At 54.5% G+C, this 21635-nt stretch overlaps 2 protein-coding genes across 2 annotated transcripts; both read right to left on the reverse strand.

The window, feature by feature from the left end:
* Positions 1 to 789: 789 nt before the first annotated feature.
* Positions 790 to 8675, reverse strand: Ssh3 (slingshot protein phosphatase 3). Its single transcript, XM_046445199.2, has 14 exons — positions 8444 to 8675; positions 7953 to 7990; positions 7157 to 7379; positions 6013 to 6131; positions 5862 to 5933; positions 5579 to 5644; positions 5294 to 5482; positions 5119 to 5212; positions 4776 to 4904; positions 4631 to 4677; positions 3787 to 3933; positions 3364 to 3564; positions 3002 to 3275; positions 790 to 1942 (listed from the first exon to the last, which is right to left on the reverse strand). The coding sequence occupies exons 1-14, from the start codon at positions 8507 to 8509 to the stop codon at positions 1655 to 1657; spliced, it is 1953 nt and encodes a 650-aa protein (XP_046301155.1). The 5' UTR covers positions 8510 to 8675; the 3' UTR covers positions 790 to 1654.
* A 938-nt stretch (positions 8676 to 9613) lies between these two features.
* On the reverse strand, positions 9614 to 20979 carry Ankrd13d (ankyrin repeat domain 13D). Its single transcript, XM_046445763.2, has 15 exons — positions 20773 to 20979; positions 20086 to 20221; positions 19845 to 19969; positions 19084 to 19129; positions 18860 to 19003; positions 18434 to 18623; positions 12788 to 12854; positions 12321 to 12402; positions 12068 to 12129; positions 11839 to 11969; positions 10873 to 11030; positions 10676 to 10792; positions 10426 to 10589; positions 10254 to 10345; positions 9614 to 9981 (listed from the first exon to the last, which is right to left on the reverse strand). The coding sequence occupies exons 1-15, from the start codon at positions 20860 to 20862 to the stop codon at positions 9768 to 9770; spliced, it is 1818 nt and encodes a 605-aa protein (XP_046301719.1). The 5' UTR covers positions 20863 to 20979; the 3' UTR covers positions 9614 to 9767.
* Between the last annotated feature and the right edge of the window lie 656 nt (positions 20980 to 21635).

Genomic DNA, 21635 nt, shown 5'->3' on the forward strand with positions numbered 1-21635 from the left:
ATCAGGCTCTTTTTCATTGTAGGAGAAAGGTGATTCTTTCGTTTGTTTGTTTTATTATTTATTTATTTTTGGTACCAGGGATTGAATTCAGGGACACTTGACCACTGAGCCACATCCCCAGCCCTGTTTTGTATTTTATTTAGAGACACAGTCTCACTGAGTTGCTTAGCATCTCGCTTTTGCTGAGGCTGGCTTTGAACTTGAGATCCTCCTGCCTCACCTCCTGAGATGCTGGGATTACAGGCATGCATCACTGTGCCTGGCTTATTTATTTTTATGTGGTGCTAAGGATGGAACCCAGTGCCTCACATGCGCTAGGCAAGCGCTCTGCCATTGAGTTACAACCCCAGTCCCATAAGGGTGATTCTTGGAACCATAAATATGCTCAAGAACTGGCATCAAGTGTCCAAAAGGAGTTTTAGCTTTTGGAATAGGTTGGTCTTGCCCAAATAGGCAGTAGCATCTTCCATTTCTTCATATATAATTCCCTTCAGCTGTCCCAACAGAGCCAAATGCCTGCTCCCCATGTAGACTTGTTCTCCCGTGAGGGAGCCTGCATGGCCAACATTTACCCAGGCCCTGCCCTAGAGAGGAGGGAAATAGCACTTGTCATCCCTCCTCTCCATTTTAACTCCCACTCCACCCCCAAATATACCACTTGCCCAAACTGAGCTGTCACAGGACACCTGGGAACAGTGACAAAACTGGAAGGAGTAGGAGAGGCCAACCACCTCCTTTTAGAAACAGAGAAGGATCTGAGTGAAAGACAGATGGCTTTATCATCAAATGTAAAATCACAATGTGAAAAATTTTTTTTATTTCTCAGTACAAAGTCAGATACTATAATTCTGAAAAACTGGCCAGAGGCCACAAAGGACAGAAGGCGGCTCTTTGGCCTGATCCCCCAAGAACCACTGAGGGCCATGGGAGGACTGAGGGCAGCAGCAGGCCAGTTGTGAAGTGTGTGAAGTTGACCTGCCAGCTCCCTCGGAGCCTCTGGGGCTGGGGATTGAGGGTCCTTTCTGCCTTTGGGGACCACTGGTTCCATGACAGTGGGTGAGGGTGGAAGGACCAGGATGGGATGTACAGGAGTTGAGATGGGGCCTGAGCCAGAAAATTTGCCCTAAAAGCTCTATTTTTGATTCCGTGACTGCAAGTGAATATTTTAGGGAGCGTTGAGAATGAAACTAGGGTGCCCTCCCCAAGGCACCTTCATTCACTCTACCCACACCCCAGTAGAAAATTTTGAGCTCTTGCCGGGCGCGGTGGTGCAACCTGTAATCCCAGTGGCTCGGGAGGCTGAGGCAGGAGGATCACAAGTTCAAAGCCAACCTCAGCAATGGCGAAGCGCTAGGCAACTCTGGAAGACCCTGTCTCTAAATAAAATTCAAAACAGGGCTGGGGATGTGGCTCAGTGGTCGAGTGCCCCTGAGTTCAATCCCGATACCATAAAAAAGAAAAAAGAAAGTTTTGAGCCCTTGACGGGTGGTTTGAGATTTAAGGCTGTAGGAGGTGCTGTGGTGACAGGGTCTGGGTGGTCCTGCCAGGAGGAGCTCAAGGGAGTGTGTGCGGGCCGCAGGTGTGAGGGGTGCTTGCTGAGGGCAGTGGATCAGTTTCTCTGTTTAAAGCCTAAGGGGAGAAGGCGTGTGTGAGGTCAGGCCTCGCCCTCTGCTCTGCTTTCGTCCACACTGGCCTGCCTCACCACCTTCCGAAGCCTAGGTGTGGAGGATATTCCAGCCTTCGGCCCCTGCTCCTGCTCCTGCTCCTGGAAGGCCCGCGTCCGGCTGGCTACGAGGGCAGCACTCTGGAGGGCAACCACAGACTGGCGAGACTTCAGGGCAGGCCAAGACCCCTTTTGGGCCTGCCGGCCTCCCTTAGCCCCTGAGAGCTGAGGGGAGCGCCTCAGAGGCTCTTCATCTGAAGACTCATGGGAGGAAAAAACCTGGAAGGGTGAAGGATAGGAAGAGCCATTGGGAGGCCAGAGCCAGGAAAAAGGTAGGTGCAGGATGTTTGTCAAGTGAATACAGAGAAATCGAGCTATTCTCAGGTCCTTGCCCTCACCTAATTGCAGCTTTCCTCTGGCTCCTAGAAGCTCTCTCCTCACTGCCCTGCACCCGCCACCGGGGTTCACCAGCCTCTCCTCCCACCTCTCTTTGTATAGTCGGCCTAGTGGGCCACAGAAGGAACTCGGTGCCAGGCCCCGAACTAGGCTGTGTAGACACATGGGTCTGGGTTCCTGGTGAGAATGCCAGCCTTCGGCAATGCCCACACCCATCCGTCAACCTCAGTGCTTCCCTATTGGTCCATGCAAATGCTCCTGCACTCCACAGACTCTCTTTCCTCTGGGTCAACCATTTGACCTTGAGTCACTGTTGGGCCTGATTTCCTCAGGCAAGGATCAGCTTCCAGTCCTAGCTTAGTGCCCTAAAGCACTTAGCACACAGGGTTCTTCCTCACTCAGTCATAATTGGGCCCTGTGACTGCTAAAGCCCTCTCCACCCCATCCTCCATCGCAGGGCTCCTCGGGTTTGGGAGACCATATTACCCATCCCACCTAGGGCAAGCAAGATATGTCTCCAGGACCAAAAGCTGGCTGTGACACTCAGGGCCTGAGGAAGATGCTCATTCCACAGCTGGAAGCCAAGCCCCTTAGAAAGCAGGTCCATTTGTCAGGCTGCGTGACCTGGAATGGGCTGGCTTGGCCCTGCTTCTTGATTGTTCTGCAGCTCCCAAGACCTCACCTGCCCTCACTAAGTCTCCTCAACTGCTCAGAAGGGGGAAGGGAGATGCCCAGGATGTGGTACCCATCCTTGGGGAGCTTGGGGGATACACTTCTCTGGTGGTGAGAGGTACTAGGTGGACAAACTAGAGTAAGCAAGGACCAGGCACCCGAGATCCCCCTGCTCAGGGCCTAAAGCCAAGAACTAGTGCTGGTCTTCCCCCATCCCTCCTCCTCCTCATGGCCCCCACCACTACAGATGGAACCCCAACCCAGCCTCACCTCTGGGAGGTCACTGGCCTCGGAGGCACCCTCCAACTCTGTGGAGGGCTCCAGAAGACTGATGGACCGCATGACCCCGCGGAGGTTGATGCGCGGCCGCAGCCCTGGCTCTTCTTTTGGGGCTGCCTGGCTTTCCTCCAAGCCCATAGCTTTAACTACCCCACTGCCCCCTGGTTCTGGTGGAAGAGGTGGGAATGGTGTAGAGACTTCGGGGGCCGAGGGCTCCTCTGGGGAGCCCCCACCCACTTTCTGTTCCCAGACGTGGCTCTGCCGGCTGTGAGGAGGTGGCCTTGAGTCAGCCTTGAGTGGCCCAGCAGCCATTCCCAGCATCCACACCATCCCTCCTTGTCCCCCGTCTATACCTGGCAGTCAGGATACCCTGGTAGGTCTGTAGTTGGCGCAGAAAGCCAGGGTTGGGCCGGACAATGGGCCGGAGCTCCTGCACGTGGAGCAGAGCCTGCTCCAGGCTCCAGCCGTACTGCTTCATGGCGTAGGCCAGCACCGTGGCGGCCGAGCGGCTGACACCCATCTTGCAGTGGACCAGCACCCGGGTGCCCTGTGCTCTGAAGAGGGGGGGATATGGTTAGTCCCCAGCCCTTCCTCACCTGAGGGGCCCTGCAGCGTGGGGAGAGGGGCAGGTAGGGGCTTCTGACCCAGCAGAAATGGGGCTGGGGTAGGACACAGAGCTGAGGGCAGAATGGGCAGGAGGAAGACACTGGGTCTGCCAGAAGCCGGGGCCAGCTAGTGAGACTGGGACTGGGCCGCTGGAGCCAGGAAGAACTGACCTCGCAGCCTCAATGAAGCGGTGTGTCTCTTTCCAGTGGGGCAGCAGCTGCGCTGACTCCTCATCCCAGAGACGCACATTGTGGTAGGTGAAGCGCTCAGGGTAGAAGTTGTCAATCTCCCGGGCCATGTTCAAGATGTGGCTGACCCTGTACCAAAGGGCCCAAGGCCAGGCTGACATGGACACCAGGCACCAGGCCCACTGGCCACCAGACCCAGCAGACCTTGGGTGTTTCTTGTTTAGTTCTGGGCTCTGAAAGTCAGGTGGTGCAGCGCTCCTGGTGGGAAGAGAGCTGAACCTGCTGGCAGATGACTGACCACGAGCACATCGTTCTACCTTGTTGGCCTCGAGTTTCCCCAGCTGGTCCAGGTGGCTGAGGTCACTACAGCAGTAACCCTTCCATTACTCTTGGAATTTAGAGCCCATCTTTTGAACTAAGTTGAGATTGGGTAGCTCTGCAGCAGCAAGTGACAGGGACTTTAGCAGGTCTCCCAGAAACCCGTGCACAGAGCAGGCAATCAGGTCCCCACTGGAAAGGAGGGATTTCCTTCTCTCTGAAGACATGGGCAGGTGTGCAGAAGCCATTTCCTGCTTGGAAAAGGTGGTCCATGGCAGTGCAGGCCGCTGCCCTCCTCTTGGCATGGTTCTACAGATAGGGGCCAGTAGCTGGCCAGTGGGGCAGTAAGATTGCCATCCACCCCGAGAGCCCATGCAAGGGCAACAGCGTCGGGTGGGGCTGGAAGCAGAGCAGCGGGTGCGAAGAGTGGTCACGGGCTTCTACAGCTGGCTAGGCCATTCCCTAAGCGGATGCCGAGAGAAGGGGTCCTGAGAGGACCGGAGCCCACCTGTTTCTCTGTAGCTCCTCCAGGTTGGCCGCGTTCCACTCAGAGCCCTGTGGAGTGGAGAGAAGCACCAGGCTCCCTTGCCTGTCTATGCCTCTGAGCAGCAGCCACTGGGGTCTTGTAGCCCACCCCTGCAGCCTTTGCTCACCAGGTAGAGGTGGGGGAAGATGCGGGAAGCCCTGTCTTGCTGGGCCATGAGCAGCAGCATCTGGTTATCAATGAAGTCCCGGTACTGCTGGAGAGGGCGTCCTAGGCGCAGCTCCAGGGCCTGGCGGATCTGTGGGCAGCACCCAGAGGAGGAGAACTTCCTGACACACGCCCCCTCCCCCCATCTGGGGCCTCTGAGGACAGTACCCTTCCCATCTAGACAGCTGAGACCATGACTGGGTTGAGGCCAGGGTATGGGGGAGGGGACGGTTCAGAACTGGAGGGCAGCAGGTGGGAAGGGCTCCAGGGAGAGGCAAGCCCCGGGCCCCACCCACCCTGCCCACCTCTTTGGAAGTGATGCTCTCCAGGTCACTGGTGTCCAGCACCTCCCACAGCTCAGCCCGGATCGCCTGCTCCATCTGCTCCTGCTCTGAGGGCCTGGGAGCAGAACCCCTCAGTTAGAGGGCCCTCCACCTTTTCCTTCCTGCCCTTCCCCCTGGCCCTCCCCCCTGCACTGACTGGCCAGGCTCTACGCTGGGAGGTCGCAGGGACTCCAGGTCAGCCATAGCCATCCACTCGTTGAGGCAGCTCTGGTCAGAGTTCAGTCTCTCCTGGTAGTGGGCAGCCCAGGCGAGGGCACTGCCGCCGGGTATGAGGCCACTGCCCAGAGCCACCTCACATGCCTGGTGCAACACCTGGAGCGTGGCCCTGGGACAGGAGAAGAGTCTGGGTCACACTGCCTTCCCTGCAGCCATCTCCCAAGGATAAGAGGCCGCCCTGGGGCTCAGCCACTGCAACACTTACCACATGGTCTGGATGGAGATGGGCTTGAAGATTCGGCTCTGCCCACCGGATGTCACACTGAAGCCACTGAGGAGATGAGGTGAGGGTGGAGTCAAACTCCAACTCAGACAGAGAACCTACCCATTTGTCAGATGTGGGAGTCTGAGGCCCAGAGAAATTAGGTGACTTGCCCAGGATCACACAGTGAATTTGAGGTAGAGGTAAGAGTAGGTCCCAGACCTCAATCCAGGTCTGCTATTGCCCTAGTCTCTCCCCACCCACCTCTCCAGTTGCCATGGCTTACCCATCTCCATCTAGGTACACCTGGGTGTCACTCCAGAGGGGCAAGACCAGACCTAGGGTGCAGCAGGGGGAGCTGGCAGGGACAGAGAGAGAGATCCATAGTCCCTAGCACCTCACCTCTTTGGCCCATCCCTTCCTCTCCCTGCTCCCACCTGCTGTCAGGGAAGTCCACCCCCAGGAGGACTGTCTCCTCCTGGCTCAGGCATTCTCTTGTGGAAACCACCAGCAGATAGCGGAGTCGCAGAGGCCGGGCTGCCTCCAGCTGGGCTGCCTGGGGAAGATGGGAGAAGTCCCAGATCACAGTGTCCTTGGGGACCCTACTCTGCCACCCCATTTGGATATACCCCAGTCCAGAACAGCCCTGCTGGACCCTGTGTCTCCCACTCCCACCCCCAGTTCCCAGGTTTAAGACCAGTGCCTAGGATCCAGTGGTTCCCAACTTGTGGATTTCACAGTCCACTGAAATGTTTAAAAGGTTTGCACTCTTCCTCTGAGCCACAACCCCAGCCTCAAAAGGTTTTTTCTTGAAAGGAGACTATGTGGGGATAAAAAGGGGGAAGGGGCCAGGTATGTGTAATCCCAGCAACTTGGGAGGCTGAGGCATGAGGATCACAAGTTTGAGGCCAGCATCAATAATTTAATGAGGCTGTAAGCAACTTAGCGAGACCCTATTTCAAAATTTTAAAACAAGGGGCTGGGGATGTGGCTCAGTTGTAAAGTGCCCCCAGGTTCAATCCCTAGGACCAAAAAAAAAAAAAATAAATAATGGGGGAGAAATGGGACTCACAGGTGGCCCAGTTTTTGGTTTTGCCTGGAAACGTGATTTTATAAAAACCCTACATGAGGCCATAGGTTCAATTCCCAGCACCACATACAAAAAGAACTCTTAAGGGCCTAATCTCATGGCCTGAACTCCTGTTTGAAATCCAGCTTTACAAAAGACTGCATCTTGTTTTTCACATTTTGCTACTGATGTGTTTGCAGTCTTTGAGGGCTGGCTCTCAGCCTCCCTGGACATGGAGGACGCCCTGAGCACTTCTGGGTTACTCATGTCATCAGGAAGTCTCCCTCCCCTGACTCCCACCTCATGGACCTAATTTGGCATTCATGCAGGACAAGCCTCCGAGTCCTTCACAGCCCTCCAGAGACCGGCAGCCATGACCTCGGCCTATTAAAATGTCAGTAGCTGAAATAGCAGGGTCCTCAGGACTCAGTATCTCCTCCACTGCTCGGGGTGCCCCCATCAGACACATGGGCTCCACCCCCTCCCCGTGTGGGCTATGGATGGCCTCTCACCAGGCGGATGTCATCCTGTGGCCTCAGCAACTCCACCATGAGGTGCAAGTGCTGCCTCTGCTCCTGTTTCTGGGGCCCTTGCCCGTTGTCTGTCTGGTCCCCAACAGGCTGCTCTTCATCCTGAGGTTCCTCCGCTGGCTCAGAGCCGGCCTCGGCTGCATTACCACTGTCCTTCCCGTCCTGCAGTCCCAGGAGAGCCCCACGCAGCACGGCAAAGCTCTGCCTGACAGGGTTGTGGGGATCATTATGGCCCCAGGGTTCTCAAACTTCAGGGGTGTCCGAATTCCTGGAGAGCTTCTTGAAGTGGATTGTGGGCCCCCTCCCCAGAGAGTCCTTAGGACTGGAGTGGAGGTGCGAGAGCTTTCTGACTGGCCCTGGTGACGGCCGCCAGCCTGCAGAACCAGCCTCAGCCCTTGAGCCCCTCTTCACCTGGAGCAGGGATGGGCTGCTCCTTTCCCTTCCCACCTGCCCGGTGGAGAGAGGTGTAAACTTGGTGGGGGACCCAGGAGTCAGGTCCTGCCACCTCAACCTGCCCTTTGGCACTAGCCCAAGCCAAAGACTGGGGCAGTGGGTAAAGGATGGCAAAGGAGTGCCAGATGACTCTCCTTGAAGGAGGGAGATGGAAGCCAAGGTAGCCCTATGCGTCTGTCCCAAGCCGATCAGGCCCTGGAGCCAAGGCACATAAGCGCTAGAGTTTGGCTGCAAATTCTCCAGGGAGAGTTCTGTCCCTGACACCTGGAGTCCAGGATGGCCCCAGGCTGGATAGAGGCGTCTGTGTCCAGGGAAAGATGCTCACCTGCGCTGGAGCTGGCTTCTGTGCCTTGCAGCCCTGTCCTGCTGAGAAAGGAGCCCCAGGAGAGCGTGAGGGTCAGGGCGACTCTCCTTCCCTCCCTTCTCAGAGTGGGGGTGTGTGTGGGGGTTACCCTGCGTTCCTTGGGGGTGCCAAGAGAAAAGGTGTCAGATGTCAATTCTCTTCCCAGGCCCCTCCCTGCGGGGAGGTACTGTGGAAGTCCAAGTTCAAGTACAGCGGGGCGGGTGGGCTGGGGAATGCCGAGGTGTGCGAAGGGATAGCCCGGCTCTGGGCCTCGGCAACTGGGCTGGCGCTCAGGACTCGGGATCTTGCTTGGTGGGGTTCCTGGGAGCCTCAGGACCCCCAGCCCCTTCGAGTCTGAGGCTCGAGGTTTCCCCCGCCCACCCCCTGGAGTAGGAGGAGGCTGCTGCGGGCAGGACGCACGCCCCCAGACCAGCTGGCAGCCAACTGCGTGGGCAGCACCAAACCAGACTCACCGTGGGCCCCACAGGCGTGGAGTGGCCGCTGGCCGGGGGCGAGCGGCTCACTGTCACCAGGGCCATGGACTCAGGCCCGGGACACCTGGGCGAGCCCCAGGCACGACCCCCTCTCACAGCCTCACGGATAGTCCCTGCCCCGCAGGACCAGGAAGGAGAGACTGGAGCCACCAGGGCCTGGCACCTCCTCAGGGGCGGCCCTTAAAGGGCCAGACTCTAGTCCAGCTGGGCTTGCAGAGCCGGTACTGAGCCACCGCGGTTCCCTCCCCTCCGGTCTCCTCAGTGCGGCCCGCCTCGCCCCGCCCCATCCACGGTGGGGGTGGGGCCGGAGGTGGGGCGCAGGTAGCATTGCCCCTACCTTAACTCACTCCTGCGTTGGGTGGTTCCTACCAGGAAGCGCTCCTGCCCCTGCCTGGGCCGGCCCCTACCCCTGCCTGGGTCCGGCCCCTGCCTGGGCCCGCCCCTGCCAGGGACCTCGGTGCTCCGCCCAGTTAGATCACCTGAGCCCTTTTAGGCCAAGTCCTAGGGAGGCAGGAGATGGGGATCAAGCACGGTGAGCCTTAAGTCGAGGAATTCCACCCCAATATCCCTTCTTTCTGCTTGGCCTTCACGCCATGGATTTTGGGAGGCGCAAGTTTGCAGAGAAATGCGGTTGGACTGTAGAAATCGCCCACGAAGCTCTAGGCAATTTGTCAGTTCCGACTTGGGGTCGAGTGGGGTAGAGTTAAGCCTGGTTTACAGCTGCAGAGGGAAGTGACTTGCTCAAAGTCACTCTGATGGCACTCGCTAGAGTCAGGGTAGGGAGTGAGGGCCGTACGGTCTAGAGGCCCAGCCTTTCCTCTTTCCGCCCCCCCACCCCCAGAGTAGGGCCAGGTTTCAGGAAGACCAGGGCTGGATGAGAGGAGGAACCTGGTCTCCAGGTGGGGTAGGGCTCAGGGGAATCGTTCATGCAGCACCTGCTGGGTAAGGGCACTTGGCAGGTGTGTTAGCCCCTTGCAACTTCTCAGGAGATGGTCTTCTCAATTGACAGATGCAGAGATGGAGACTCAAAGACAAGCTAAGGGGGCCATGGTCCCCTTAATCAGGTCTAAGATCATCATCCGTGGTTGCTCTCAGAGCCCTCTGCACAGTGACCCCTTCCCCAGCTCCAGCCATTGAGTACAGCAAACCTGTTGCTGACGGTTTATTTCCATCTTGGTTCCCACTGCCAGCCCACTCCTAGGGCTCCAGGCCCCCAGCTCAGCAGCAGTTTATAAATAAATAAACAAATTACAAAAGCAGGCGAGAGAGTCTTGGGACAGACCCCCTCCCAGGGCCAGATGGCTCAGTGCTCAGTGAGCGACAGCCGCAGGATCCGCTGTAAATCCTCCTCCTCCTGCTGCCCCCGCCGCTCCAGCTCCTCTTGCTCCCGCGAAGACAACTCCAGGGCCAGTCGAAGCTGCTCCTCAAAGCTTGGAGGGACAGGGGATGGGGGCGTCCTCTGAGGAGATCCAGGACCCCTGGACCCTGTGGACAGCCGCAGGCTTTCCTGGAGGGCCCTGCCAGGCCACGTGAGAGGGAGAGCAAACCAGTGAATGGGAAGGCTGGAGGGGGAGCCAAGGAGCTGGGTACATGGCTTCTGGGGACCAAGACCGCGTCAGGGAGAGAGCCAAGCAGGACCTGTCCCTCCTGTCCCTCATGCCACCTTTTGTTGCAGGCATCATTGCTGCTGGAGATGGCCTTAAAGAGGGAATGGGATCCCGAGACCGCATCTCCCTGCTACCCACCCCTGCCAGGGACTACCAGAGGCTTGGGCCAGGCAGGGCCTCACCGCTCCAGCTGAAGCTGCTCCTCATACACTGTGTTTTGGGGAGGAGGGTGAGTGCCAGGACGTGTGTTGGTCAGGGCTTCCCAAACAGTCACCTGCAGTGGCCGGGAGCCCAGAGTTGTCACCTCAGCCCTGTGGCTGCAGAGCCAGTGCCCACCCCCTGCCCAAGTCCCACCTGCTCGGCCTCTGTGCCTGCCTCAAGCAGGCTCTGCTGGATGGCAAACTGCAGCAGGTCATCATCTTCGTCTCGAAGGGGCTCGCTGCGCTCTGCGCCCAGCACACTGTATCCCTCGGGCACCTCAAACACGGTGGGGTCTACCTCACATGGGAAAGGGCTCCCTGGGCAGGTGGCAGAGGAGCCAACTCAGATGCTGGGGCTCAACAGCCAGAAAGCTGCAGCCTCCCTCTGCCCCCGCTGGTGCTACCTGAAGCGGCCACGGCAGTGCTGGGGGCGGGCACCCACACGGAGCCCAGGGGCTCATCACAGCCACATAGGTTGCTAAAGGTGATGCGGGCATTCAGCACGTGGAAGAGGGGAATCTCTGTAAGGAGACAGCCAGGCCTGAGCTGTCTGACCCCACATCCAGGGAGGTCCCCCTGCTGCACTGGGCCACCCCCTCACCAATCTTGACGGGGAAGCCAGGTGGGAGGCGCAGGGTGATGAAATCACGCAGCTTGGCAAAGTGAGCATTGCTGATGGCCATCAGGTCAATGATGGGCGTCACCTGGTCACCCAGGGAAAGGGGATGCTCCTCACTCAGCCACAATGTGGCCTTGAACCTGCCCAGCCAAACAAAGGACTTGGGTCAGGGACTCTCTGATGGCCCTTCCATGAGCCTAGGCCTCCTCCCTTCTCAGCTGTCCTGATGGCCTCCCCTGGAGCTGGTGTCCCCAGGTGCCTCCAGCCGGGCACTTGTGATGATTTTGTGCCCACTCATCTGGTCTAAGGCAAGCAGGGGCTTCTCCCGGGACCTCATCCACAGCCCCATCCTCCTCCTCCACCCAGAACTGGTCAGCACCATATAGTTGGCTGTACTTTGTTCAAATCCCAGCTCCACCACTGGGTGGCTGAGAAGATCCACCTGAAGTGGCCAGAAGAGTGCTAGACCTGCTGTAAGGGTATGTCCACTGTGACCATTTTCACCTGACCATCAGATCCTTGTGGGAAGCAGGCAAGTGTGACTTCTGATGTCACTGAGGGAGACACTGAGGGAGCAGAAGACACGTCCCAGGGACACAGCCTGAGGCTGCAGAGCTGTGGGTCCTTCCTACAAGGGCTGTTTCCACCTGCCATGCCCTGGCCCCAGCATGCTCAGTAAGTGGAATAAAATGCATACGTGGGCCATGCCACACATTCATTCATTCATCAAAGAAGTGTGACTACTTCTCTAGGCCAAAGCACCTGCCAAGTGCTCAGGACCACGGATAAGAAAGACATGGCTTCTGCCCTCGGGAGCAGAATCCAGGGAGAGCCCACCAAGTGAGAATATAATGGGCCCCAGGGGTTACAAGACTCTGCAAGGGCTCAGGCGGTCCAAGCGGCATCCTGGTCTCTAAAGGAAGTCCCCCGCTAGTCCCCAGACCTCACCTCTGTACTTTGCTGGACATCTCGATGGGGCGGCCGATGTTTCTGGACTCCAGACTGAAGCTGGGGTCAAAGTATTCGTCGGGGGAAATGGCTGTAGGGTTGGTAGGGCTGGCTGCCTGCTGCACAGGAGCCTGGGGGGCCCCAGGACCGGACCTTAGGCCTCAGGATGAAGAGATGTGCCCTGCCCACCCGGGCTCAGGCAGGCCCCACGCCCCCCAGCCCTGCTCACCCCGCTGTGGGAGGAGTGCTGCTGGGCCATCCCCAGGAAGGACTGGAACGGAGTCTTCCCCCCTGAGGAGAAGGGGGGCAGCCCATGAGGGGACTCTGGGCCACCTGTACTGCCCCACCCTCCCTCCACCTGAGAGTTCTTGCTGGGTGGGAGAGGGAGCAGTTGAGAATGGGTTGGCTTGTCCCTGGGCACTCTTGGCCCTAACCCCAGACCAGCATATGACTGGGCAGTGGGCAGGCGCACCTGGGTTTACCTTTGCTCCTCGACTTGTCCTGATCAGATAGGTGCTCCGTGCGTGTGCGTGTCACCAGCTCCACATTGGTGGCACTGTACACCTGGGGGGCAGGGGGGACATGGGCAGCTGGGGATCAGGCCCTGTTCCCTACACTCAGCCTTACCAGCACAGGACCAGAGGGGACAAGAGATGAGATCTTGCTCCCCACAATGGAGATGGCAGGGTCTGAACCCCAGGAGTCACCAATGAGAAGAGGTAGCCCAAGGGCCAAGAAGAAAATTCTCCCCATTTGATCTCAGAGCTCTGGGTGGGCTCAGCACAGGCCAGGTCCTCAGGACCCTGGGCCCCAGCGACTGCCCTTGGCCTCATGGGCTTCCAGAGCCAGGGCTACTCCAGCTCTCCTTCCACACTGGGGTTGGGTGTGGAGAAGCTGAGCCTCTGGGCTTCATCTCTGACCCCCAGTCCCCACCACTGGCCTCTCCTGCCTTGGCCTCGTAGCCGCTGACAGTTTCCATCTTCTCAGACCGCCATCCCCAGATACCACATTTGTTCCTGCAACAGACCAGACAGAAGTTTTTGAGAACCTGCACCCCACTGCACCTGGCCAGAGCCCCACCTGGCTGCCCAACACCCAGGGTCCCTCCCACTGTGCAACATGAAGGGCCCTTGAAGGGGGTGCCTGTACAGCTGGGGACATTTGAACAAGGATTGGGGACTAGAAGATAACTGAGGGATTATCAACTTCATTAGATTTGATAATGGTGTCAGGACCATGTTAAAAACCATATCCTAATCTGTTAAAAGTCATGTGCAGAAGCATTTACTGTTAAGAAGATATGATACCAAATTAAAAATAAGTAAAATAACAACAACAAAGGAGATATGATACCTGGGATGTGCTTTAAAATGTTCCAGGAAAAAGAAAAGAAAAAAGTAAGGAAGGATAGATTCAGTAAGACTGGTGAAATGTTGCTGGGTGCAGCGACACATGCCTGTAATCCCAGCAATTTAGGAGGCTGAGGCAGGAGGATCACAAGTTCAAGGCCAAACTGGGAAACTTAGCAATGACCCTGTCTCAGAATAAAAAGTTTTAAAAAGCTGATGATGTAACTCTGTGATAGAAAGCCTCTGGGTTCAATTCCCAGTACCAGAAGAGAAAAAAAAAAAAGGTAAAATGTTGAAGCCCGGTGATGATGAGTAAGAACATCATCTCTTCTTTTGTTGTTTGACATTTTTGTTCTTTTCTTTTTTTTTGTTTTCTGGTGGTACTGGTCATTGCTGAACCCAGGTCCCGGCACAGGCCAGGCAAGTGCTCAACCTCTGCGTTGCACCCCCAGCCCACATCTTGAAATTTTCTGAAAAATCAAAAATAAAAGTATGTCTGATTCAACAATAATAGTTGGAGACTTTGGTACCCCATTTTCAATAATGAACAGAACAAGTAGGCAAAAGATCAACAAAGAAACAGAAAATATGAATATTATAAACTAACTGGACTATATAGGTATTCTAAAAACACTCCACCCAACAACAAAAGAACAAGAATCTTAAGTGCACCTGGGGTGGCATTTTTCAGGATAGACCATAGGCTAGGCCTCAGTAAACCCTGCCTCTCATCAGCCACCCGATTGCTCCTCACCTCCTTCAGGTCATTATGCAAAGTCCCTTCTGCTGTGAAGCCTTCCTGGGCAGTGGCAGTTAAGATCCTCCTGTGCTTATGCTCCTTCCCAATTAATTTTTTTCTCCTCACTAGTTATACTATCACACAGTATGCTTTATTTATCTTGTTCACTTGTCTATCTCCGCTAGGGAAGGGCTTTTTGTCTGTTGTATCATTTTATCTCCAGCATTTCAAAAGGTCCCTGGAATGGAATAGGTGCTCAATGGTCAGTTGTTGAATGAATGAACAGTTTCCAAATGTGTTAAAAAAAGGAAGAAAGAAACCTTGATAAAACTGAAATGATAGGAGATGTACAAAGTATGTTTTTCCAACCATAATGGAATTAAATTAGAAATACTGATTTCTAATTTGAAATATTTATTTCAAACAGAAAGAAAAGTAGAAACTCGCAAATCTGTGGAAAGTAAACAACACACTCCTAAAACACCAATGTCTCAAAGAATAAATTAAAAACATTAAAAAATACTTTAAGATTAATGGGAATGAAGACACAACATACCAAAACTTATGAAATATAGCTAAAATTATGTTTAGAGGGAAATTTATAGCTGTAAATTTATATTAGGAAAGGAGAGGGGCTGGGATTGTGTCTCAGCCATAGAGCGCTCGCCTAGCACGGGCGGGACCTGGGTTTGATCCTCAGCACCACATAAAAAAGAAAATAAAGGCATTGTGTTGTGTCCATCTACACCTAAAAAATATTAAAATAAAAATAAAAATAAATAAAAAAGAAAGGAGGGGGCTGGCTTTTCGGGGTGGGGTTGTGGCTCAGTGGTAGAGCACTTGCCTAGCATGTGTGAGGCACTGGGTTCGATTCTCAGCACCACATATAAATAACTAAAGGTCCATCAACAACTAATACAATATTTAAATAAAAAAGAAAATTATTTTTTTAAAAAAGAATATGATGGAATAACTTTACTCCAACAAATTTGATAATTTAGATGAAATGAAAAAATTCCCAGGGCTGGGGATGTGGCTCAAGCGGTAGCGCGCTCGCCTGGCATGCGTGCGGCCCGGGTTCGATCCTCAGCACCACATACAAACAAAGATGTTGTGTCCGCTGAAAACTAGAAAATAAATATTTAAAAAATTCTCTCTCTCTCTCCCTCTCTCTCTCTCTTTAAAAAAAGAAAAAATTCCCAGTGAGGCCAAAATGACTGAAACTAATTTAAGAAGAAATAGATAATTTGAATAGATCTATAACAAGTGAAGAGATTGACTGACAGTAATAATAATTTAAAAAACTACCCACAGGGCTGTGGTTGTGGCTCAGTGGTAGAGCGCTCGCCTAGCACGTGTGAGGCACTGGGTTCCATCCTCAGCACCACATAAAAATAAAATAAAGATATTGTATCCACCTAAAACTAAAAAAATAAATATTTGAGAAAAACACAACAGCAACAACAAAAACTACCCACAAAGAAAAGCCCAGGCTCAGGTGACTTCACCACTGAATTCTAACAATAATTTAAAGAAGAATTAAGGACAATTATTCACAAACTTGTCCAAAAAAAATGGATGAAGAGGTGACACTTCCCAACTCATTCTATGAGGCATCACCCAGATGCCAAAACCAGACAGATATCATAAGAAAACTACAGGCTGGGGTGTAGCTCAGTAGTAGAGCATTTACCTAGAAGAAGGGAAAGAAAGGAAACTACAGACCAATATTGTTTATGAATATGGATGTGAAATCCTCAACAAAATATCAGGCAACAAAGTTCTACAAGATATGTAAAAAATTATGAGCCAGGTGCAATGGCACACGTGGGTAATCACAGCAACTCGGGAGGCTGAGGCAGGAGGATTACAAGTTTGAGGCCAGGCTCTGCCTTTTAGGGAGAACTTGTCTCAAAATAAAATAAAAAATAAAAAGGGCTGGAGATATAGCTCAACAGTAAAGTGACCTGAATTCTCCAGCATGCAAGCGCGTGCATACGCACACACACACACACAAAAATAATAATAATAATGATAATTGACTCAAAAAATGGTTCAAAGATCTAGTTGTGCTGGGCTCATTGATGCACGCCTGTACCCAATGGCTCTGGAGGCTGAGACAGGAGGATTGCTAGTTCAAAGCCAGCCTCAACAAAAGCGAGGTGCTAAGCAACTCAGTGAGACCCTGCCTCTAAATAAAATACAAAACAGGGCAACAGGGCTGGGGATAAAACCAGGAGAAATTAAAACATACGTCCCCAAAGAACTTGTATTTAAACATTTATGGCAGCCTCATTCATAATGGCCAATCCCTGGTACCCACTCAAAAAAAAGGTATTTGGAAGAAAACGGAAAAATTTCCATGACCTTACATTTAAAATGATATATTTATTATTAGATAAGACACCAAAAGAATGACCAATGGAAGAAAATAAACTGTCCATCATCAAAATTAAAAACTTTGTGCTGCAAAGGACACTATCAAGCTAGTCCCGAAAGACAGTCCATAGAAATGAAGAGAATTTTTGCAAAACATATATCTGATCGGGGACATATATCTAGATTATACAAAGAACTCTTACCACTAAATGTGAAAAAGAAAACCCAACTTAAAAAAAAATGCTGTAGGGGCTGGGGATGTGGCTCAAGCGGTAGCGCGCTCGCCTGGCATGCGTGCGGCCTGGGTTCGATCCTCAGCACCACATACAAACAAAGATGTTGTGTCCGCTGAAAACTAAAAAAAAAAAAAAAAACATTAAAAAATTCTCTTTCTCTCTCTCTCTTAAAAAAAAAATGCTGTAAAGGATCTGAACAGCCATTTCTCCAGAGAAGACACAAAAACAACCAAAAATCACAGTAGAGGCTGGGTTGTGGCTCAGTGGCAGAGCGTTTGCCTGGCATGTGTGAAGCACTGGGTTCGATTCTCAGCATCACATAAAAAATAAATAAAATAAAGGAATTGTGTCCATCTATAACTAATAAAAATATTTTTAAAAAATAAAGGTTCATCAGCACCTAAAAAAAATTATTTTCAGAAAGCACAGTAAAAGCTGCTCCATGACATTAGTCATTAGGGAAATGCAAATCCCAACCACATGAGAGACTATTTCACATCCAGTAAGATGGCTGTGATCCAACAAACAAACAAACAAGCCAAAGGCATGGACAATCCTGAGTGTTGGTGAGAGATCGGAACCCTGGGCACTGCCGGGAGAAATGCCAAATGGTACGGCCCTTCAGCAACCAGTTCCTTCAACAGTTAAATGTGGAGATACCACACAACCCAGCAGTTCTACCCCGAAACATAAAACCAGGAGAAGTTAAAACATACCTCTCCAAATAACTTATATAAAACATTTATGGCAGCCTCATTTGTAATGGCCAAGAGTGGAAACACAGTGTCTATCAATGGACAAATGAACAAACAAATGTGACACCACCTCACAGTGGCTTGGTCAGACAAGGAATGAAGCAGCAGCGAGCTGGGAGCTGAAAACAGTGCACCAGTAAAAGAAGCCTACACACAAAAGACCACGCATTTTTAAATCCCACCATATCAAGGTCCAAAATAGGGAAATCTCCAGGTCAGAAATTAAATTAGTAGATGCTTAGGGCTGGGGGAGGAGCGGGGGAATGGGGAGGGCAGTGATAGCTAAGAGGTTTCTTCTTGAGGGAAAAAAAGTTCTAAAATTGACTGTAGTGATGGTACATATCCAGAAATATACCAAATCCAGGGACTTGTGCACATTAAATGGGTGAGCTCTATGCTATATGAAAATTATCTCAATAAAGCTACTTGAATGAAAACAGTGTTTCCAAAGTCTGTTACTAGAACTGGAGGCATGTGTTTTCAGAAAAATAACTTTTTATTTGTTTCTTTGTTTAGGCACTGGGGATTGAACCCAGGGGTGCTCTACCACTGAGCTATACCCCCAGCCCCATTTTAGATTTTATTTTGAGACAGGGCTTTGCTGGGTTTCCCTGGATAGCCTCAAACTTGCCATCCTCCTGCATCAGCTTCCCAAGTTACTGGGATTACAGGCCTGTGCCACCATGCCCAGTGGGAAATAACACTCTTGCCCATGTATAGGTTCCTTGGCTACCTGGAGGACTCTGCCCCAGACATGGAAGCACCAATGAAAAGCCATGAGGAGCCCCCGCTGGTGCAAATGGCTGTCTCTACTGCCTAAATCCTTGTTTTTATGGAAAATATGTAAGGTCAGAAGTCGAGGAACTGAGGACATCGTGATCTAGTCCCTCTCACCCCTGGAAGACGGCTGTCACTATAAATGGCAGCGGGGACTCTGAGCCCACCATGGGAGGCCACCACCACAGGCTGAATGACATACTGGGCCGTGGCCACCCCTTTACCTGAGCAGCCTCTAGAGGTGGCTTAGCCCCCCAGAGTCCTCAGCAGGAGGGAACCTCCAGATAGCCCTGCCCTCACTAATGGTGGCTCTTGCTACCTCTCCCCATCCCACCCACGGTGTGCCAGGCCCCAACGGACCTCTCAAAGGCCACATTGCGAGTGTCCAGGTGGGTGGAGACGATAGGGGAGGTGAGGCGACTGGCCACATGTTCCTCGCTGGGCCGCATGGCGGCCAGCAGTGCTTCGGGCTCATGCAGAGCAAGCCCTAGTGTCTCTGTGTGCACCACCTGCCGGTCATGGTCCACTTCCATCACCAGGGCTCCTGCCTCTGCCAGCCACAGGGTGTAGGGAGGAGGACAGATTAGTGCCAGGCCCCACCAGCAGGCTGCCCTCAGCCACCTGCTGCTAAGTAGGTACAGCCCCAACCCTGGATCCACTCCAACCCCCAACCTCAGTTTCCACATCTGGAGAGTGCAGAAAAAGAAGAGTATTGTCCTCAGAAGCCACGGAGAATCCAAGAGTGCCAGTGTGCCTCGTGTCTGCAACAAGTGTCCCAGAGCTCACCCTGGCCCTTGAAGATGAAGCTTCTCCGGCCACGCTGCCAGGTCATGTGCTCAAACCCCAGGAGACTGGTGTCCACCCGGAGGCTCTCACCCCGCTTCCACACTCGGTACACATCACTCGGGCACATCTTGGACACAAGGGGCACTGCAGGGAAAGCCAAAGTCACTAGGGATCTCCCCCAAAGTCCACTCCAGGTTTCTGGCCACCAAGTGATCCTCACTCACCCCAACTGGTAAACTCCCACTTCATCTCCACGTAGAAATCGGGGGCCTGAGAAAGACCAGAGATGCCCGTGAGGCTCATGCACCTGCCTGGTGCTGGGGGTCAGCAGGTCTGGGGAATCCTTGTCCACCACCGCTCTGGGGGACCCCAGCAAGTCTTGATGCACTGCCATGGCCCAGCTAAGCCCCATCCCAACCCCGACCAGGAGGGGCTGGGCCAAGCGGGGTCTGGTCTAGGCCTAAGGAAGCTATAAGAATCTGGAGGCCTTTTCTGGTCTTGAGCTGGTCACAAGCCTACTAGGGTCCTTTGCTGCCTCTGTGTCTGAGAGGCCCTGCCTGTCAAGGGAGCCCACTGACTCCTCCATGACTGTTCCTGGAGCAGCGGGGGAGGGAGGCATGAGGTAGTTGGACTTTCCCTTACAGAAGGGCAGACAGAACCAGGCATTCCAGGCACAGGCATCTCTGGGAAGTCAACTTCCTTTTAGGAAATCTGCACTCTCCAGGATGCCCAAAGTCTAAAGCTCCACAGAGATTTCTGGCACCAGAGGCCCCTTCATGCCAATGAAGGCTCCTTTCAAAGGGTCCAGTCTCACCCCTGGGGCCTGGGATCCTCTCCTTTGTACATGACCCTGGGCTGGGGTCAAGACAGTGGTGGGGAAGCATGATGCATGGGCTGAGTGCTCTTCCAAGGTCAGTCTTGGCCGGGGGGTGGGGGAGCCGGGGTGGCAACACCCTTGCTGGTTATATCCTGTGCCCTGCCATACCTGGCGGAGTTTGTTGAGCAACTCTGGAATGCCAGCTAGCCTCTGCGTGGCCCTCTGAAAGTCGCGATACTGGAGCACCAGCTGCACCATCTCTGGGTCTCCAGTGCTGACCGCCTCCTGCAGGACTGGGGACATGTGGCTGCTGAGGGAAACCTCCCCAGTGGTCCCAGGCCTGGCCACTCACTCCACCTACAAACCATCCTGCCAGTCTCAAGGGGAGCCCCTCTGCCCTCTGCAGTACCTGCCCAGCCCTGACGGCTCTCTTTGCCCACATTGGCGTTGTGTCGAAGGAGGACTCTCACAGACTCCAGGTTCCCCAGGGACACAGCCAGTTCCAGGGGGGTCCGACCTCGGGGGTCCTCCTGTTCAATGTCGTGCTGAGGGAGATGGGACACTCAGCACAGGCAAGAGAGGAGAGGCCAAGGCAAGGAGGTTATGGGGTTGAACGCGGAATACAATCACTGTGGGAAACCAGGAGGAAGCCAGGCCAGGGAGATGGCAGAGAGTGGCCTGTGTATCCTGGCAGGGGACGGGAGAGGACGGCTGGGAAGGAACTGACCACCTCCCCTGCCCGATGCCAACAGGCAGAGCTTGGGGGCCTGGTGGTGGGGTCTGGTTAGGCAAAGGTGAGCGTGAGGAATGTGGAGTTTGGTCCAGCCAGGGCACTAGGAATGGGATCTTGTTTTCAGCCTGGCTCAAGGGTGACGCGGGTGAGTTCGGGGAATTGATGCAGTGTGAGGGGGTTGAGCGTGGATGGAGGCCCGGTGCGGGGAGACTGGGCCAGAGTGCTCCGGCGCGAGGGCAGGTGACTGGGCTTCGGATCAGGTTGGGGCTTAGGGAGCCTGGATGCAGACTCGGAGCTGAGCAGGGGCGGACGGCACCCAGGATGGAGACTGCTGCCCTGGGAAGGGGCCCGGCGTGGCCTCACCTGGCGACTGTGCAGCGCGGCCTCCAGTTCGCGGTGCCGGTTTGCCCAGACGAGCCGGTGCAGCGGGAAGGTGGGGCCCGGGCCAGCCATGCTGGGCCTCAGCGCCGCATCCCGGGCGGGCAAGCAGGCGCGGCGGGGGCGGCCCAGCCCCGCTCGGCTTCGGGCCTGGCGCGGCGCCCTAGCCTTCGCTCGGAGCCGCGCCCCAGCTGCGCCCACCGCAGCCCCGCCAGCCCCTCGGCCGCAGCAGCTGCAGCGGCGCCGGCGGCAGGGAGGGCGGGGTAGGGGTCCAGGTGGGCGGGGCTTCTTAGGATGGGGCGGGGCGTCGGGCCGCCTGCCCCCTAACCTCCCGCAGCTGCGATCACTGCAACCCGGCCCTTGTGCTGCGGGTGGGCTGGGGGTGCTGCCAGGAATACCTCGCGAGCTCGCGAGCTCGGAGAAAAGCCAGGACAGGGTCTCTGCCCCGGAGTTAGTCCCGCAAGGGTCTGCGGGGGGCGTTCCAGAGGGCGGGGCCTTACTGCAACTCCGCCCACGACCTGCAGGGGGCGCCCCAGACCCGGCGTAGATACCCTCCTTGCCGGGTCCGGAAGGGGAGGAAGGAGGCCCGGGGGCGGGGAGGCTCGGCGCTGGGCGGGGACTGGGCACCCTTGATGGGTATCGCGCGTGTGCGCGTGCGTGCGCAGCTGGACCGCGTCCTACTGTCAATGGGTCATCCGCATTTCCCTGGCCAATCCCCGTCCATGCCCCTGTCTCCTTAACCCCGGTGGGGTCCTGAGGGCACCGACTGAGCCTGTCTGCTGCTGAAGTGGGAGGTCCTGGCCCCATCACTGCTGGGCAGAGAACTGAGCGTTCTGGAGATGAGCACC

This window comes from Marmota monax, unplaced genomic scaffold (assembly GCF_021218885.2).
Source record: "Marmota monax isolate L192 unplaced genomic scaffold, Marmota_monax_Labrador192_F-V1.1 WCK01_AAM20220418_F8-fsc00038, whole genome shotgun sequence".
Taxonomy (NCBI): domain Eukaryota; kingdom Metazoa; phylum Chordata; class Mammalia; order Rodentia; family Sciuridae; genus Marmota; species Marmota monax.

Excerpts from the sequence above, each read along its gene's own strand:
- Ssh3 (XM_046445199.2), bottom strand. The coding sequence starts at position 8,509 with ATGGCCCTGGTGACAGTGAGCCGCTCGCCCCCGGCCAGCGGCCACTCC. Across the intron at positions 4,905-5,118 it reads AGAGCATCACTTCCAAAGAG|ATCCGCCAGGCCCTGGAGCT; the intron begins GTGGGCAGGGTG and ends TGCTGCCCACAG. Across the intron at positions 3,934-4,630 it reads GAGGAGCTACAGAGAAACAG|GGTCAGCCACATCTTGAACA; the intron begins GTGGGCTCCGGT and ends CCTTTGGTACAG.
- Ankrd13d (XM_046445763.2), bottom strand. The coding sequence starts at position 20,862 with ATGGCTGGCCCGGGCCCCACCTTCCCGCTGCACCGGCTCGTCTGGGCA. Across the intron at positions 18,624-18,859 it reads CTTCATCTTCAAGGGCCAGG|AGGCAGGAGCCCTGGTGATG; the intron begins GTGAGCTCTGGG and ends TGTGGCTGGCAG. Across the intron at positions 11,970-12,067 it reads AGCACTCCTCCCACAGCGGG|GCTCCTGTGCAGCAGGCAGC; the intron begins GTGAGCAGGGCT and ends GGGGCCCCCCAG.